This window comes from Lepisosteus platostomus, chromosome 10 (genome assembly GCF_059453375.1).
Source record: "Lepisosteus platostomus isolate fLepPlt1 chromosome 10, fLepPlt1.hap1, whole genome shotgun sequence".
Taxonomy (NCBI): Eukaryota; Metazoa; Chordata; class Actinopteri; order Semionotiformes; family Lepisosteidae; genus Lepisosteus; species Lepisosteus platostomus.
Window position 1 is genome coordinate 17,868,265 of NC_142620.1, and position 20,888 is coordinate 17,889,152.

At 34.0% G+C, this 20,888-nt stretch overlaps 1 protein-coding gene and 1 long non-coding RNA gene across 4 annotated transcripts in view; both read left to right on the plus strand.

The window, feature by feature from the left end:
* aspg (asparaginase homolog (S. cerevisiae)) overlaps nt 1-4,504 on the plus strand; it is a 50,825-nt gene extending 46,321 nt beyond the window's left edge. For 2 of the 3 annotated variants that reach the window (XM_088648537.1, XM_088648538.1), the window contains 3 exons: nt 881-980; nt 1,570-1,635; nt 3,137-4,504. In XM_088648537.1, coding sequence (XP_088504663.1) covers nt 881-980; nt 1,570-1,635; nt 3,137-3,193 — 223 coding nt within the window. In that variant the 3' untranslated portion in view covers nt 3,194-4,504. Of the gene's footprint in view, nt 1-880; nt 981-1,569; nt 1,636-3,136 lie in introns of those variants that run through there. The other variant, XR_015941683.1, reaches the window with a different exon arrangement.
* A 3,918-nt stretch (nt 4,505-8,422) lies between these two features.
* On the plus strand, nt 8,423-10,413 carry LOC148653485 (uncharacterized). The gene is made up of 2 exons (XR_015941684.1): nt 8,423-8,655; nt 8,934-10,413. It is a non-coding gene; the product is annotated as an uncharacterized LOC148653485 (long non-coding RNA).
* Nucleotides 10,414-20,888: the final 10,475 nt, after the last annotated feature.

Sequence of the window (20,888 nt, forward strand, 5' to 3'; positions counted from 1 at the left end):
GTGTGTAGAGTCTAGTTCAACCTGTTTTGTAAACCATGGAATGCAGTCATATCGCATAGTTAAGAGACCACATGGACACATTAATCTGTTCATGTACAATGCATTCACCAAAAAAGACCAAAAAAGGCAGTTGTACTTCAACTATACCTATAAAATCTAGAGTGTAAAGTTAATGTGCTGAATTATATCTATGGGCCTATGTTGATCACTTATAACAAGGTCACCATGTACAGTATGTTGTAAACATATAGTATATAAATCCTAATATTTGCTTCATCCGTATCTCTTTATTCAAGCCAAGCATGTGAAGTGGCTTTTCAAGCCATGCTGCATTGCAAGTCTTGATCTTATATGAAGTAGTATCCAACACTTTAAAAAAAATAAAAATTCTGTGGCATACCTCCCAACCATGCTGCAAGGGCCAGTGTAGACAGATTTGTTAAGATGGGGTTTTTATGTGTCATGTCTTTCTCAAATTCTAATTGAGAACAGATTTTTTCAGAAGGCACTACAATATTCAGTCTCTTAATATCTTTTTGATCATTCTTATATCTTGTAATAAAATATGTCCCACAGTTGACTGTTTACAAAAATGCTAACTGTAAAAAATGATTACTTTTTTTCATTCATGAGTGCTTTAGCAATATTTTCTCTGTTTAAAAGAAATGAAGCAAGTGAAGGAACTGCAGGTCTTGGATCCTATTAAAATGAGATGTAGTATTGCCATATGATTTGGAACATGAACTACAATTTTTACTTATGCTGTAGTCAGATCTACAATGGGAAGGTTGAATCTGTTTGAAGTTGCTATGTTGTATGTGCATGTTGTTCAAAAGTACAGCAGAACAGTAAATGAAATAAGCAATTGTGGTTGTATCAGCCTGGCAGCTAGTGGAGACCTAGATGGGCTAAATATTTGGAGTCTTGCTGGAGCTAGCATGGATTTGACAGGCTATGATGGACAGACCCCACTGGAAGTGGTATGTTTCTTTTTATTCCGTTTTAATTGTAATTTTTGTGTGTAATCTACCTTACTATATTTATAGACTCTTAAAATCAGAGAATTCCCATTGCACAAAAAAAACCTTACTAAATGTATTTATGTGATTAATAGATTTTTAAACTTTTGAAATAGTCAGTGGTCATTAATCTTGGTAAATGATTCCGAAACTCCCATGTACCAGTAGCTAAACTCTTGCCAAATATTTAATGTTACACCTTACTTTGTGAAACACGATTGAAAATTTTTTATCAATTTTATTTTATTCATTACAAGTAAAACATAAAATGAAGCACGCAAATTAATTATTTTAAAAAATATTTAAGAGACTTAATTGGGCTTGAACTGCAGAAATAAAAACTGTTCAAAAACTCAGTTGTTCACCGAGGTCTTTTCTAGCTTTTTTAATGCTTACGATTGTCAAATAAGCTTTATCCCTCACTCACTTAATTGTCTGGAATGTTTTGAGAATTTTTTGAATATGTGATGTTACAATCAGCTTCAGTGTTCTGCTGGGTGCAGACTAACTGGAATATTTCTGTCTGCTGTTCTGCCTTTCTTCTCTCCAGGCTCTAGCAACTGGAAACAAGGAAGTGATTGAATTCTTGACGCAGGCACACCTGCTCAAGCCCCAAGTAAGAACATGCATCTGGGAAGCTGGTGGGGTTTAGAGTTACTTCTATAGCGCTCAACCCTTGGACAGTGAAATCGACCTCTCTAATTATTAAAAAGGGAACCGAAACAAAGCTTGAAAGCTTGAACTATTTGAAAATCCAGAGATCTTGTGTTGCTCCAGTGTAGCAATGTTGTAATCCTCTGATACATTGATGGATTTCTTAAGCAGAAGTGGTTTTATTGCCAAACAAGCTTCAAAGCCTTAAGATTCAACCTCTAAGATGTACATAAAATCATGTTATTTAAAATTGTAGGATATTTAATCAAATTTATTAACAGCTGATTTGGAATTTCCTTTAAATCTTATAGTTTGACACAAACGTAAAAATCTGAAAGAGAATTTCAGAGAATGTGTTCACTTGTTAAAGATTTTTGTCCATGATTATCTTTAAGGGAATGAATATTTTAATTTATGCGTCCTGTCTGATCCATCTCTGGACAGAATCTAACCTTCTTGCAAGTAACGTTTTGAAATCCAATCTTAAAATCTGTTAAGATATCTTCCAATTACTTTGTCTTGTTCTTGTTTTCAGCATCTATGAGATGCAAATGACGAGTTAATAAAATAAAGCAATTGGAGTTTTCGGTGAAACATACAGAATCTTTCCATGCCAAAAAGAGTGTGCCCACTTGTCCTCACTGCTCTTCTGTACTGTGGATAAAAATATCAGCCTTCTGTACGAGCTTCTGCATGAGGCACTGCACAATGTACAAGAATATTCTACTGTTCATATCTTCTTTGTATTGTGTCTGGTGCTGTGCTACATACATACCACTTTTGGGTTAGTTATATATAATGGCAGGGTTCTGCATATGTTATCAAAATAAATATTTAAGTAAACAAGAGTTTAACTGATGAGAGTATTTGATAATGTTACTGTGGCCTTTTAAGAAACGTTATTTAAATTACAAGAACCTAATGGAAGGAATGATAACAGTTTTAACAGTCTTGCTAAAGAGTGCAATAAGTCTCACATATGCTTTTTTCAAATAGTATTTAAAGGTTCAGGATATTTTTTTTAACTAAATTGACTTGGCAACTATGCTATGTAGTATTGTAATATTAGATTCATTTAATTTTTGTGAATGAAACTTTTCACTTAGCTTTCTTTGAAATAATTTGCATGTCTTATCTTCATGCAATAATAATGGGATCTACATTTTTGCTGTGCTTGTATACTTCTGTTATTAAGGAGTTATTCATCTGGTTGAAAATGTGTTTGATTAATGTGAATTAATTGGCACCTTTGTGCATTTCTTTGAAGGATGTGGAAATAATAGATGAATATTGTTTAGTAAATGTATAGCGTAAGTGTCAGCATATGGAAAATTGATGTTGATAATTATCATCATCTTTATTTTTATTAAATCGAGACTTATACCACTTTATAATAATTTAGTGGAGAAACTGTGCAAAATGATGAGGTTCTGTTACAGTTTTCTATTTCTGTTTCCACTTAGGTTCTTTCCAATGGAGATGTGATAGAAAGGTGGGTCCAAAATGACCTCAAGCATTGATCAGATGGAAACTTCTTAGGGAAAAGGGTACTGCAGAGATTTGAACCAAAATTATGCCAGTATGACTTCCTCATACCACAGTGGTTTACAGTATGTGTATTGTGATCTCTATTGTACCACAGCTTGTTTTTGAGAATATAGTATGACATTGTATTTAGATGATTAAGTCCTACCTTTTACTTCTGCACTACGTACAGTACGTGCTAGCTCTCATACAAATTTTGAAAAGAGACTCAGAGTTCAGTACACATTTTAACAGCTGGTCTCAGTATATTTTCAGAAGTGCTATGTAAATCAAAAGTATTGCTACATAAGTATTGCTTTTCCCCCAAAACGTCATCATATTATTTTATAATATTTTTCTGAGTCTTTTTGGCTAGTTCACTTCTGGGTGACTGAAAAGGAATTCCTCATAGCAATCCTTTAAAAATGTTTTAGTTTTGTTCCTACTTCCTGGGTGCAAAAGCCCTGTAATGTTTCCTTTTTTTAGTGTTCTTAGTTAAATAACTTACCCTTTCTGATTTGAAAGTACAGTATATTGAATCCTCATAAAATGTTCCCCTAATTATTTATACATGTTGTTTTTAGAATGTTTTTTTTAGGTATCACTTGTACTGTAGAGATTATTTCAAAGTCATTATTTTAATTACTCTTTTTTGTAGCATACAGTGTGTATATATACGATGAAGGTTGCTTTTTCAATTCAGCAAACTCTTTAAACTATCATTTTGAAGATGGAAAAGTGAAATGTTTTAAAAAAAAAACATGTGTTCTGTTATTGGAGGTTAAAAGTGAAAAAAGTAAGCATTTTCATGTTCTATGTCCAATAAGAAAATAAAAAGTATTATTCACGAAATGTACTGTCAATGTGCTGCTTCGATGTTACAGACCTCAATGAACTGAACATGTACAGTATAATAACTTGGTCTTTATAGATACAAATGAACAAGTAAACCTAATTTGTTTGTATTATATACTATATAATGCTACACTTTCTAGTGTGTCTCCTCTAGTACTCTACAACATGGCTGTTTTGGGGATTCGTGTTAACTCGGCTTTTTGTTAATGTTTTCTGTTTTACCCACTACATTGTTTCTGATGTGCAGGAGTACACTTGGAGTGTATGATTGTATTATTTTATTATTTTATCTGTATATATGATATATTACATTCAGCACAGATTGAACTAAATATTGAAGGAATAAACTGTCTTTTTATCTAAGTACTACATATTAGTGTATGTTATGTAGTAATAGCATTAGTATGTTTATGATGTATTCACAAGGTGAATAAACTCATGAATAAAGACAAGATCATGACCCATCCCTTGCTGTATCATTATTTCTTTTGCCTCCAAAAATATGTATGTAAGCACTTAGAATTGAGGATTTGAGTATCCCCTATCCCATTATTTGTATGTTTGTGATTAAACAAATCACAAATGATAGAAATTAAGTTGCATTTGGTCTCAAAGGTTATATACTGTTCCTCTTTCATTGTTTTGCTTTTTTGTCTGAAGTGATAGTTTAGACAAGGAAATCATTTTAACAGACAGAAACAACCGATACTTCAAAGCATACATTCAAAGTATTATCAAAGTAAGGTTCATCTTCTTGTATGCGAAACAAGTCAGTCCAGTCCATCCGCCAGGAAACCTGCCACATCCAGTGACGTTTTGGGAGAAAATGGTGTCTCAGTCAGTGCTCTTCTGCTGGGTGCTGAGGTTTTTTTTTCCTAAACCCCCTAGCTTTAGCGGCTTCCTGGGTTTCTGGACTGCTTTTTACCCAGAATATACACTGGAGTACTTTAGGTTTTACCCCTGAGATTTATTATTTTTGCCTGTTGGAGGCTACTGGAGTTTGCTGTTGCATTTAAGTTGCAAGTATGTATTGTATGTTATGTTATTAAGTACCCATACAATCAATGTACTAACCATAGATAATTTTAACTTACAAAAAATGTTGTCAGTCATTTATTTGGATAAATATTTAAATCAATAGTACAATAATTTATTTCATATATTGCAAACAAAGGGTTAGAAAAATAATAACCACAAATGAAAATAATACATTTGAGACAGAAGAAACTGGTAGAATAAACTGTGAACTATTTCCTTATTTTGCTTCAAAGTAAAATCCAAACATACAGTACATGGGTTGAACACCAGAAATATGCTGAGCTTTTACCATCCCTGACATTTCCAAACAAGCATCAGGCTTTTTATTGAATTAAAATACTGAATGCATTTGCTTTTTCCATTAGAAATCTGAAGTCTAGTTGAAATTCAATAACAAATCAATTACTTTTCTCCTTTATAGAACCCTGTAAATGTCACCTCCGAGAGAGAAGCTGGCTTTACTGCTATCACTTCCTGGCAGTTGAAGAAGCAGTTCAGACTTCCTTGAACTGCAGTTTACCAGCAATCTTTGAGAATATGTATTACAAAAGAGAACCTTTTTTATGCAGTGATTCTGCATACTAATCCAGGGAACTTAATGTAGTCATTCATGTAGATTTTGACATAAGTTAGCAAGAGAGACAGCCACAAAAAAAATAAAAGAACCCTCATATTCTTTGACCATTACCATCGCATAGGATTTTTCTCTGATTTTGAGTCATGATTGTTCACATTGCTGCAAAAGGATTAGTCACCATGTCGCAGAATTCTTAGTTTTTATAGGTATTTCTAGATTGATATTACAATTATTTGGTGTTTTCAGCTAAATAAAAAGCAGTATGCATCTGGGCAAGACATTTCAGACAGGTTCTTAGTTTTATGATTGATTTATTTATTTTCTCACTCATGTGGTTACTAGCAGCTGAACAATCCTTCTTCAGTCTTCTTTTCTTAAGGATCCCAGTGAATCGTTTTCACAAGATGGCTAGTAGGCCTTATTTCCAAATGCACACATAATGCTTCAATTTTACATTGTTAAATTATCAGGAATTCTTTTTGACCTGGTCCTACTATTGGTCTCTTAAAGTGCCTTGGTACTTGGAGTGACACCTGCTCAGAATTTCTAAAGTTCTGTCCTGTGGATATCCAAACATGACTATTGCACCACCTGATGCTTTTTTGATGGTAGCAACACAAATTTCCTAACCTATATACTATATATATATACCTTTTTATGTATGATTTTCAAAATTAGTTGTCACGTCACTGCTTATTTACAACACTGGATATTTCTAGGCAAAGCTTACGGTGACTATGTGCATGACAGAAGCATATACTTTTACAAAAAGGTGTTGATTTATTTAAAAATTATGAGCTTTGATTTTTAAAAATAAATGATTGTATGAAATCAATCATTACAAGACAATTTATATGCAAAACAACTAAATTTTCAGGAAATGCATTTTATGTTACATGGAATAATACTTGAATCCAATATACAACAATCCTGATTTTTAATATTAAATTCCAGTTTGGAAGGTCAGTTTCATTAGCTTATTGAAGTCCCTTGCTGCTTGCTGTAAGAAAGGCAGTTTGAAGAATATAAAACCCTCTACAGTGACCTGCAGACAAACCTAAAATTGGACCCATTAGCCAAATACAACAAACCACAGGCACAGAGAGCTTTATGAATATGAAATGCTGTGCTATTGTGAAAGCAAAGTTGATCATTTTAACGTATTAATTCACATGAACATAGCTGTAGGACTGATTGTGTGATTGTTTATAAATGAAACATTTCCTGTTCTGTAATATATTTATAGATGCACTTTCAAATGGATATGAACAGTTCAAGAACTCATTAGAGGAGATTTCTCAACCTTCATCACAGTTATGTCTATAATATAATCATTAAAAGCTTAACTTTGGAACATACTGTATATCATAAGAAAATGTGGCCATCCAAATGTATACAGTTATACCGAGAGGCCTTCAAATGTAACAGATGAGTATTTGAACCAGCAGAGATCACTGAATTTTCTGCAGAATTCACAGAGATAAAACTGAATGACACATGGAGCATAAGGTATAAAAAATGTGTATGATAGAGGCACGGTTTCACACACCTGCTTCCTGACAGTGCTGCAATCATGTTTGACAGGTATACTGAGAATGTACAGCATCTTCACATAAGAGCACATATAACTATAGAATGCCATACAAGCTCTCAGTAGGCGTTAACCCTCCCCAATGGCAGCCACCTGCAAAAGTATTTTTTTGTACAAATCTTAGTAGCTCCTCTGTACAACCTGGAAGTTCGACTGGTATGACACAAAGAGCCTGTTTGTATGTACAGTACCTGCCTGGCATCTGGGAAAGCATACCATTTAAAAATAATGTAAAATACTCTGAATATGAACGAATAAAAAATATGTTATTTGAACACCTTTCTTGAAATAATGTCACAAAATTACTCAAAAACGTTCAATTGTTTATTTAATGGTTGAAAACTACATTTGGACAAATGAAGTCATATTGAAAACTACATTTGGACAAATGAAGTCATATGGAAATGTTTCTTTTTTTGCAAGTATTCATCATACTGTTCCATAGGAATAATATTTTAAAAAATTACCCTCACATTTGGAATGCATCCTTACTGACTATCACTGATAATTGAAAGATGAAAGACTTTCTGCAATCACAGAACAAGCAATCATAATGCTTTCATTGTTTATTTTATTTCTCGTTGTATAGTTAAAAGGCTTCTGAAGATAATCAAACAGTACACATGATTAACAGCATTACTGATACTCATCAGTGTTCTCCTAGTGTAAAAGACTAAATGACCTAGTAAATTACCAAAAATCTCACAATAAACAATCTTTATTTATCAAATAAATTCAAATCAGTAAAGGTAAACTAGCACCCAAATAATTATTTGAATGTCAAATGTAATTGATTTTATTCCAGGTGTTAAAACAAGCCATAACACACCCTAAAATAAATTAAATGTCGTAAAGTTCTAGTTAGGCCTGTGCTGGTTTATATAGAAGTGGTCAGCTAAAGTTAATGTATAAAAACGAAAAGGAAAAGTTGGTTGGTTCCAGGTTGACTTCTTGCATTTTCTGTTTTAATGAATGAGCGGGGCCTTTTTTAGAAATGAATAGTTTCTTTCTTTTTTCCTCCATAGTATTTAGAAAACTTTAGTTATCTGGCTCAGTCTTTTCACCCTCTGATGCCACCCACATGGGTGGAGTTTGTCTTGGGCCTATCCAGGCAAAGGAGCGGTCTCACTCCAAACCTGTCCGACGGGTGTGCTTAAAGTTGTTTGGTTTCACCTGTTCGGCTCTGCCGCTCCCAGCTCCCCTCAAGAAGCCCTCAATTCAGATGGAACCCCGAAGAACTGGTCCAGCCGGACAAGAACTTCATTCCTTCCCTGATCACAGGAGTAAAGTGTTCTGCCTACCAACAGGGATACTGTATATAAAGAAGAGCTGCAGGGACAAGAAGCAGAAGCAAGATGAGAGAGCACACAAAAAAGATTTTTCTTCTGCTTCACAAGGTAAATGCTTTAAATAAATTTGAAGGTTGGGAAAACTATAAATAGTTGTTAAAAAAAAGTTGTTGGGGGAAAGCAACACATTTAAACTCTTTTTTAATCACAGAGTTCTGAAATTCTATATATTTCTATTCACTAAAGAGCACAGTGTTCTTCTTTGTACAATTTATTTTTGCTTGCATGCAAAGCTTTTAGGTTCTCAATTGTAGGAAGGAATGGAGATTTGGGCCTGCTTAATTCCTGAGCTTACATTTCTTCTGTTGTTTTGTTTCTTTGTACAGACGCTTGCTCGAACCATTGTTTTGAACCAGGGACCTTTGAAGTGGAACCTAGACCGTAAAGCTCTGAGTCTGTCCAGAGTAGCTGGATTTCTGTCTCTCTGATCCAGTGGTTCTAAACAGTTCAACAGTTCTTACCAAAATTGTGAAATGTTTAGGACCACTTGATCAGGGGGATGATAGCCTCAAATGAGAAAGACAACATGGGAAGACAGAAAGTGAAGAAAAAGAAACGTGAACAGGACATTGCAGCACGTACTAGCGCTACAAGCAATTCACCGACTGTAGGAGACCTTATCTTTAGGTACTGTTATGGGCATAGTGGTCAGTCATTGCCTTCCAGCATGTTGCAAATACCGATGGACTGTGGAGAAAGATGGGTCAGGTTTACATAAACAAAAAGTGGATTGAATTCCCTCTGATCTTGCCTGTGTGTTCAGATTTTCTTACAGATTGATACTTGATTTAACAGTTAAATTTTTACAGTATTTTAAACAATACAATCTGTGGTATATCCCTTTATTGAAGTCCGCTTCATTGAATCAAAATACATTTTTATCCGGGCACTTTTAACAGAATTTATGCTGCTTTCAGGGCAATCTTATGTAACAGAAACAAACCTAGATTTATTACATGTTCTTTAGGATTTAGGATAAATGATCTTCTGGATGGAATTAAAAGCTAATTTGTTCTAGCACAACCTTGTTAGGCCTCTGAAAATGTACAGAAGCTGACTAAGCTTGTGATGTCATTGAAATCTGTGCCTACACTGCAAACAAACGAGTGTGAAATAAGTAAAGTTCGATAGTAACATTTTTAAAAATAAATCTGCTATCTGTGTTTCAGTTAGGATATGCAGGATTTCTTAGTTGCAGTTTCAAGGCATGATTTCTTTCCTTTTTGTACATGAATATCTATATCTTTTCTATCTTATATAATGTGTTATGTTGCTCTTTGAATTGAAGTATATTTTTGTATTTGTTTCCATTTAAATATTCCTTAAGATTGCTAAACTGAGAACCATTGATTTTTTTAAGGGTATTTTTACTGGAATATGGAAAATGAATGTGAACTCAAGCCTCTGTAACACACTTTTAAAATAAAAAATATCAAAATTTAAGAAAAGAGAACAAACATCTGTTTAACATGAGATACTCAGTGAAAGACGTTATAAGTATTACCTTATAAACATAAAAATGTTTATGGTGTGCTTTTAAAAATGTAGCTGGCTGATATAATTTGTATATATTTTTGTTAAAATAATTCACAGTGTTCAAAGCACTATATGTTATCTGCAATACCACAGATAACCTGTTAACCGTGGAAAAGTACAAAGATCACCAAAGATGATTCAGTAAAATACCAAAATGACTGAAGTTAAAACAAGACTTGAAATAATTTTGTTATTTCGTTATTCTTTGACAAATTTCACCTTTGTTTTTCTTAAAGTTATTTGTCAAAAATAAAAAATAAGTTTAAGGCATTTTTCTTATGCATTAATTGTGGAATATTTGTATACAATTATTTAACATTACATGACAGCCCAATATGTTGCAGGGGTAACAGCTCCATTTCTAAAATGTTTTTTTTTCAAAATGATCATTTCCCTTAAATGTAATTGAGGCTTCTTTTTGTTTACATATACTTGGGCTTCAATCTAACAATGTTCCTTAACTCTGGTTTTTGAGGTCCACAGTTATCACAATGTGTTAATATTTCTGACGTCTCTTAGAAATATTACCTGCTTTAGAACTGGGAAGGACTTAACTAGTTTAATTGTGTGAAAGCTTAATTCGATTGCTTAATTAAAATCTCAGGTGGTATGGAAATTAGAAGGTCATGCGGCTGTTAAGGACCAGTGCTTAGGAACACCAGTCTAATTGCTAGTGATTGTTGCTTATAAATAGTGTTGGTAATTGCCATGAGATGTTCAATTTTAAATTACGTTTCTGCTTGTGTGTAGATCGGTGTGTCCTCTCCAGTATCGAAATTTTCAATTATCCATAACAATAATCAAATTACATATTACCGATTAATGATAAACATCACATATCCCATTTTCTGCAATCATTTAATCGATAGGTATTTATCATCTCCTTTACTCTGTGAACAGAAAAAGACACTTTTGGGTTTGGCTTTAATTATCATTAAAGCAGTGGTGAGTAGTTCCATAAGAAGGACATTAACTAATTTTATGATGAATTGAAAGAAATTAGACTTCAAAGAAGAATGTTAAATATAGTATACATGTTGGCAGGTGTCCTGAAGTATAAACATACTTTTCAAGCAGACAAGGTAATACCTTTTGGGCTGCATTGTTGCACTGTTTTAATTCCTGTATTTTTAGAAATACTTACCTTAGGATTTTCATATCCTCTTTCTGAAATTAATGTAAGAATAAATACATTTTTACAACAGTTTTAACAACAGTTTTAAAAAGAGTATTGCAAAGCTGTGATTTACAATTGAACTTATGACTCCTATGATTAAATAAGAAATAGGGACTTCCCATTGACTCTTGTTGATTTTAGTTAACATTCCAAACTCTTCTTGAATGAAACTCCACACTGGGTGAAAACATACCCGAAACACGTATTTGAATTTATTTATTAATATTTAAAATAAGATGCAATTTGGTTTATTTCCTCTTGGGGATATCCCCACATCTCTGTTAGAGGTTTTTGTCTTCATGGAGACATTTTCTCATATTGTATTCCAACGTTCATAGTATTACATGTTCAAACACTCACACTCATAAAATCTCAATCCTAACAATGAAAACAAAAATGGATTCATATGAGTCTAGTTTGATTACCTTTTAAAATCATTTAAAATTATTTATCTTGAAAAGTATTTTAGAAAATATTGAAAGCTATTGTTTATTATTTTATATTTTTGCATTAAACAATTCTATATTTTACATCTGTAATAATCATTGAAACGACTTGTAACATTTCCTTAGATTTTGTTTTAGTTAAATAGACTATCTTTAGCTTACAGCCACAGAAAAATTTATGTTATCCCTCCTACCATTGTAGAGGTAAATTCTTTAATTGATGCTAACATTATTACTTGAGGAAATCTGTAAATGGTTGTGTATGCTTTACAAGAAAATCCTCTTTAACCTGTGGCTTTAAATTAACACAACAGCTGTCTTATAAAATCCTTCACTGTAAAGCGATGTAGAAAAAAGGAATACTAGTATAAATAATGTATCGTGTATAGTGTAAATAAAACACCAATCACTATTTCCAGACAAACTGTGATTTTGTATGGTTATGCAATTAATCGAATGGGAAGACGTTTATACGTTTTACACAGGGAATTGAACAAAACAATATAGAAGAACTTTCATATTGTTGTGCAGTGCAACATATATAATATCTGTTAGTAAAAGAAACTGACACGGTATTGAAAACAGGGTGGTTTGCGCATTTCCGTCTAGGGCCTGTCATAAAGCAAGAAGAGATCTTGAACATACAGTACTACAATTATTCGGAACTAAGTAAAAAAGTGGGGAAAAAAGTTATTTTGAAATTGCAAACACAGACTTCTCTATACAAATTAATATACATAAATAAACATCTGCATTGTGTAATACGTCGTTACTAATAACAGTGTTTAAACAGGTTGTACGGATGCAAACGTTATTTAGTACTGTTGTTAATATCTAGGCAAAATACGAGCTTCAATTCCAAAGTATGTGGTTGTAATGTATATAATGCAATATTTACATAAATACATATAATTATAAATACAAAGTCGTTTTTTGTCATCAACCGTTTTCACACAGTACGAGTTCTATATAAGATCCACAGTTTTGATTTGTTTATTGCTGTTTTATATATTAAAAAATCAACACTTTCAATCTTAAAAATGTACTGGTTACTGCAGGAAAAACAAAATGTAATGGGCAGTATTTATAACGGACGTTTATGTTGCGTTTAGGGCGCCCCCTTCTGTTTGAGATATTTCTGTTTTTCAAGTCCTACTGTGAACTCGAGCAGCTAAGCGTTAGGTCTTGCATTTTTTTGTGTGTGCCTAAGCACTCAGTTACTTAATTGAAAAAAAAAAAACGATTTCCACAAACTAAGACATGAAGCATTATTTTAAGGATTTAAGAAGGTATTGATTAAAAACAAAAACCCTACATATAAAACTCTAATACCAATGCTCTGCCTTCTTAACGATGTTTACCACCTGTCTCAGTTTTTCTCTCTTTAATAAATAATAAAACACTCGTTAGTGAGATTTAATACATGTTTGCCATTCAGGGTTTTGAGAACAGCACAGCATTTTAAATGTCTAGCTGTAGTGATGAAGATCTTGGAGCTGCATGGGCAGGTTTGTAATTATTGTACTTCTGACTGTAATGATTTAGGCTTTAAAAAACAAAGTGATGTTTAATTCGACCTACTTTAGCTTTGGTCTTATTTCTATACGCATATTATTACAGGTTAGTTAATTTTTAATAAATACATTTCTCTAAATAAATCCTGAAAACAGTGATCCTCAATGGATGAACAGTTTTTAATTCACAAACCCATTTTTCGAAGCGAAGTAATTAATCGCCTGTAATCGCTTGGATACGGTTAGCTTCCTCGTGTCAAGGGGTCAATAAAGTTTGATGTAGTGTTAAATGGCAGGCAGTTTGTTAGGTGCTAGGCACAAGGAGACAGATGGAAGCTGGGGTTCGACCGCTGTCCTTGGTGCTGGAACGTCGGTCGACTCGGGTGTTTTGACCATCTGATGCGCTTATCCATGTTTATATAAAGCACTTCAGATCGTGACCCTGAATGTCCCTGCGTGGTCAGAGAAGAGTTTTCTGAACGATTGACAAGTGGGTGCTACCAACAGTTTTTAAACTATCGTTTTTAACTTGCTCAATATCAAAACAGAATTATTCACAAGGAACTAAAAGCTGAAAAAACAGCACACGTCAACATCTGGTTAGTTAAATACGTGTAAAATACACAGTCTCTCTGGTTCGGAAAGCAACAGCGCTGACAAGGAATTGTGCCTTACATTTAAGAATACTGCTCTGTAAAGAATGCGGGTTGTGAAAAATACAACTAAAAAAGTGGAAGACAATTCATTGTGTGTGAATACCCTGTTTTATTAAAAAGGAAGGAAAGAGATGTTAATGGGATTTACGAGCTACACGGACATATGCACATGCAAAACCAATACGGTCAGAGGTCGTTTGCTATTATTAACGTTCAACAGTTTAAACGAACATGCCAATATAACGTTGTAAAAGTGTCGCTGTTGATAAGTGTGGGATGTTTAAGCTGCCATGTTTAAATGCCAGTAGCAGTGAAGCACTGAGTGCAACCAACCGAGCAGTGGTGGGTTAAAACCATGAGATTAGGGTGACATGAAATGGAATGGAGGCTCGTGGACAGCAAACAGGCTTCCTCTTCATGAATTGCAAATCGGAATGGAAATTGAAAAGCTTAACTGCGGAGATCCACACGCTGCCTGGACACGGGCAACTGAGCAAACTATTGCGTCTAACTGTCTTTCATTAGTAAATGTCATTCTTCTGTCCCCCCGACCTTCAGCAATTGTTTGTTCAACACTAAATTGCGTTTTTGGAGCGGATCGCTGGTGGGAATAATAATGGAAATGGAGACTTGTAGATGTTTTAGTAACAACAAATGAAGCCTTAGACAATCCGTTGCGATATAAAGCTTCCTTTATTTCTGATTATACACCAAATCCTCTACATAGTAAAATTCGTGGAGCATCAGTGGAGCGTCCTGGAATGGATGGAATGGTGGCAATTCTGTTTATTTTTCACTGGTGGCTGGAATGTCATTCATTAGTCAAGTTCGGATTTACTGTTTTACGAGACGCATCATTCCGGTATAGAGGTGCGTTTTTAAATAGACTAAACCAGAATAAACTTTTCATTTGTCACCATGAAGCATTTTAATTTTTTTTAATTTAACATCACCAAACGCTTTTAATATTGCCACTAGAAAAGCATCAGCTTCATTGTACTTAGCTAAATTACCCAATGGCATACAGATAGCTTTTTATACGTTATTTCCAGTAAGAAAGACTTACAAAAATGTACATCCTTTCATTTTGGTCTCAGCAACAGTATGTTTAGAAATCATCACATTTGTTAAATAGACTTTTAATGTGTTGCTGATAAAGGTTAGGAAGTTGGGTAAAATATTTCAGCACTATTAATGAGATGTTTGCCCTGAGCAATTTCCTACATGTATAAGGGCAGCAGATGCAACGAATCCTAAGGGATCAAATCCTTGGAATTTCATCAGCATTCATGGGTGACCCACTCCTTTAAGCAGAATGATAGACATGATAAATCATCTTTACAACAAATTCTAATTATCACTTTTGTGACCTGTGCCAATCCCCAAAATCAAAATCCCAACATGTCTCAATGGTTGTGATTGTTTTATTGCAAAAGGGAGCAGTTCATGGAATGCCTATTCAGTTATATAGTGTATTCTAGTCTTGAAGGACTGAAGTGTCTCTTAAATTAGGGTTTATCTGTAAACAATTGGAACACACTTATTACATTAAGCAACTGGAAATATCTAACGAAATCTAATTCACCTTTGAGATAGCTATGTTTTGCTGGTTGTGATGAGATTAAGAACATAACATCATAGCAATTAATGCTATAATGCATTCATGATTAGTGTGATACATTGAATTTAATGGATTCTTGCTCTCTGTCACCAAGATTTCCCTGGGGACCCCTACAACAGAACCTATTGTATTCTTTGTAAATTAGATGTAGAATGATTCCTAATCATTTAAGAAATACAAAATAAACAAAATAAAGTCAACAGAATTGTGACTTACTTATTTTCAAACAAATAAAGAGTATTTTATAGGATCTATTAACTACTAAGAACCCAACAAGCAGACTGGGTAAGCAGCCTTCTGTCATTCTTAGCCTCTTTTGTGTTATGGGACTTTACTATAAAATGTCCTCTATATGTAAATCTTTAAACCAACAAGTGCATTTGGATGTTAATGTAATACCTTGACTACATAGTCTGTATCTGTAAAGTCTGATCATATTTTTCTTGTATAATCTTCTCATCTGTATTGAAAAGGAGCTTTAAATCTGGAAAACGATCACCACCTGATAGACATATTTTTTGTTTACCACAATGTGGTATTTTTTAAATAGTAAAGGTGTTTCAAGACAATTGTAGTTAACATTTGTTGAGAACAGTACAGTATGATGAGAACATATTTAGTTTTTCTGACTTGCACAGTACAAGGAAGATATACTCTTTAACATATCACAATGTGGTTGTAAAAAACTATATGCAATTATTAGAGGTCAAAGCTCACTCCGAGTCAATATTTCTACTGTTGGTGTACCTTATGATTATAACTTCCTCTAGAATGTGTTCTGTCAGAGTTACAAATAGTTAAGAAGGTTAAACATATTCCTTAAATGTTATGGAAAATGCCTTCTTTTCCCCTCCCTTTATGTAAAACACATATTCAAATGACTATTATTGTACTGTATGAGCTCTAACAGTTTTTGTTTTATCCTTCAAACATAATATTACTGGATTATAAACAGAAAAAAGTGTATAAGCTTCCCTAGTGAAAAAAATAATTTCAGCCACTATGATATTATATGACTTTTTTCTGAATATACTGTTACTATGGAATACTCTGTGTAACATGACATTATAGTCCATTACAAACAGCCACCCAAAGAACAATAAATATATCAATATTTAAGAAACCATTAAAAGAGATTTTTAGTGAAATATATTATTTTTGCATTATAAATAATATCAGCAATAAAAATGCTAATAACAATAATGTGCAAGATATAGGAGGTACATTACTATAATTTTACTGCTACTTTATAGCAGCAGAGTTCATATTAATCTTTCTTCTCCTCTTCATCAGTACTGTAAACAACATCTTGTGATTCATTATCCCACACAGTGAGTGGATTTTTCAAACAAGTAACATTCCTCTGGCACTGATATGCACTTCTGGTGCTCACAAGTTAGGAGCTTTATAACTGCAATTGGAGACAGCTCCTGCTTCATGCAGACAGGCAGTAGATGCCCATGAGTGCCATCCACCTAGTGACGGAAGTTTGCAGAGGTATTACTGGCTCTTATGGCAGTCTGACAGCTCACCCTTCGCAATGGAAGCTTCTGCTTCTTCTGGAGCTCATATCTATGTGTGTCTACTTGTTAACTCCTAGTTTCTGTGAAGGAGAGATGGATGTTACAGATACAGTACTAGAATCACTTAAGATCAACAACTCTATAAGGCTTGATGGTAATCTATGACTTCTACTTAAGGAGAAATTCAAAATGTTGTTCTTATTAATGTAAATGTTTTTGTGTTCTTTACTAAAATAAAAAAAATATCAACAGAGTGCACTGAATAGTCTGAATAATTAAAGGGATGCCATTATTTATAACAAACCAACTTTTTAAAGTTCTCTGAACAACAAACAACAGAATTATATGCAAAATTAACATATGTTATGGTACATTTAGGATTCCAGAAGGTATAAGGTACTCCCAAGATATAAGGTGGAAGGAATTCCCGTGGATTCAGGTATAGTGAGTAAAGTAGTGGAGTTTGCAAATGATACTAAAATGGGAGGATTGTAAAAAACAGCAGAAACCTCAAAAAATTGAAAATGTTTATATACTGTTATATAGAGTTAATGGCTCAGCAAACATAGCACATGATATTTCATGTAGACAGAAAAATATGTTATATGCAGTTGGTAAACATTTTTATATAAGCTCCAAATTCAAAATGGAAAAAAGTAGCCTTTGATGACATGTAGGGGTCTTGTCAGTGTGCTATAGAATGTATCTGGAAAACTCTTCAAAAACAGTATTCACTACTGGCTATTGAATGTGAATTACCTTTATGGCATATACTATATTACATATTGTATAGCAGGGTTATTGAAGATTTTTGGTAGAATTTAAAAGATGTTGTCAGGAGCTAACTCCTCCAGATGAGTCTTGAGAGTGCTCCTGTCAGTTTTCTGGTGCGGGCAATCTGGTACAGTGAAGACAATGTAAGAGGAAAAGCAGAAAACCCATGTGTGAATATTTCAGGGAGTGGAACTGTTGTGTTACTAGCACCAAGCAGCAGTCTTCTGAAGTGTTGCCAATCAGCATTTATGATCTTTTTCTGATTACATCCAACAAGATCATTCCATCCATTAGACTTTAAATTACTGGGTTGGCAAAGGTATCTCCTTTTATGGGTGGGATTAAATACAGAAAGTGAGGTCTTGTGTAGCCTCAGTACATTTTTGTGCACTTCAATGCCCAATTTCATAGCAGTGAGTAGTCTGAATGAATCATCTTTAAGTGCCATAACTGTTGCAATAGTAGTAAGTGGAAAGAGGTCATCCCAGCTATAAAAGTATTTCGCATCAGTGTCATGAGAGTGGAGCTGCAGGATCTCTTGTTCACCATGATCCCGCTCTTAAATCCAGCTGCTTTATGAGAAAAGATCAGCATTACATTTACTGTCATTCATTTGCCTCATTGCTGTGACAGTAACTGATCTTTGATATGATGTTAAAAACTGTTCGTTCATGGGTTTAGACAGTTGAGAGATGCTGATGACTCCATTCCATTTTCTCAAGAACCATGTCCATTCAAGAATCATTGAGGTTCCATTCCTCAAGGAGCATGTCCACATACAAGAGAAAGTCTCTCCTGATTCAGAATTGTCATTGTGAAGTAATGAGAGGTGGCATTGAAGGAATACCACCTGTTAATTAGACTAAACCAGGTGAAAATGAGACCCACCTGGACTAATTGAATAATTGGCATATAGAGGGAATGAGATTCCACAAGAGTGAAGGAGCAGACAGGATCGGCCACTTCACCATACATTCCAGAAGAAAGTGTAAGGAGCAATGGGAGCAACTGGCATGTAGAATCTCACTCCTTCTGGATGTTGATTATTCAATTAGAACAGGTGTGTCACATTAAGACCTGCTTTTCTCTTACTGAGAGATGGCTTTCTTTTGAAACTAGTGCTCACTACTTCACGGGCATGAGTAGATTTACTGGTCAAAATGAACAAGGAGGGAAGTATATCAGCAGTTGCTTTTAAAATTAGGTTACAACTGTTATCTATCCCTGGTAGCTGGGGGTCTGTGAGAAGACACAACATAATGATGCATTTTTGCTGCAACCGAACAAGCTCTGACTTCCTGCTCCTCTTATAGTACATTCTGACTTATTTCACAAGTATTGACTGCAACTTTCTGGTCAGAATATTATTCCTTTTTTAATGCCGTCATATCTTCATTATACTCTGAACCTGTGACCTAAATTAAAAATGTACTGAAATTCTTATACCTAAGGCAGAATGAGAATGACTGCCACAAACCCTTGTTGAATACTTTGCCTTTCAGAAAGCTGGTAGCACATACCTGATTCAATAAGTAGACTGTCCATACCAGATAAATCAAACATCTTCCTAGTGGCTTAAGAAATGGAGAACAATGTACATGCCTGCTATCTTCTCGGCCCTGTATGAGAACTCTTGTAGGCTTCTCCATATAATGTTCTTTTACTTGCAGTGAATTAACTTATTTATTCATATCTTTGCTTTTCTGCCTATAACCTTCAAAACCTTTTTCATGGTTTAAACATTTGTAAATACTGGACTACACTCTGTAAGTGAGGTGGCCAGTCTGTGTTACTGATTCATTACTGTTGTGACTTTCTTACTGTGGTTACTGATTTTGTGGTCAGTGTTCTGTACAGTAGCTGCAGCGAGGAACTTAGACCATCCTGATACTGTACCGCCTGCTTTTGTCTGCTAGGAGAGACAAACTTAACCTTAACTTAACCTTTATCCTAGCAGCCTAACCTAACCAGCTCGCGTTCAGATGTTGAGAAGAACCGGGAGCAAACGCAACACATAAGGTGTCCCTGTCTGAAACTGAATGTTGGACATGAGAACTGTCCAACATTCAGTTGGACTGTACCATACCACTGTACCACCAATGGTTAAACCAATCTTTTTTTTTGCTCCATACATTGGCTCAGCTAGGTGGAGCCCTGATAATCAGTAAATGCTATGTAATGCTCATCAGATTCCTTATGATACAGCAGAGCTGCTGTTATATACAGTAGGTGGCATTCTTGTAACCAAGTCTCTCGTAAATAACCATTATCTATAAAATTGATATTAAGATCTAGAATCAATAAGATCAATAATACATAAGGACCCATTTTGCACAAGTTGCAGCTATATGCATGATCATATTACTATTCTGTTCTCTAGTCTTCTCATCAAATTATAAAATATTTATTTAAGAAAATTTGGATGAAAAACTGTATTTTTATATCGAAACTACATGATTTTGTAAAACAAAACTGTCATTTATGCACCCACCCTAGAAGGGGGCATTAGGACCTAGTCTATCCACAAAACAAAGACAAAATTATATTTACCAGTAAGCAGGTCTATTGCAAGGTTTAGTCCTTAGATAATTAGAATGTTTACATCTTATTTGATCTTGAAATCACAAGATATTGGAGTAGTAACCATGTTTTGTTTTTATTTTGTTATATCAGGTGATAATGGAAGATTTATTATTTTCTTTGAATTACAGTCATGTCAAGCCAAATGAACTAGCATCACTTTTAATCCACAGACTATGCATTTACTTACATATTGGTAAATTGATTTTTCATATTGCAATACAATATTGAAAGCAATATCATTGTTATTAGTAGTATTGGTGATTGTAGGTAGTAGTAGGGCCATAGCAGTAACTGAATGCAGGAACTGTAATTCTAAGCAATGCAGTCTTGGACATTTATTAAAGATTAAAGTGAATTATAATTTGCAGAATTTAAGGATTTATACAGTGGTGCTTTTAAAATATACAATACTGTTTCAATTTACATTGAATATTCACTTCTTCCTCTTTGG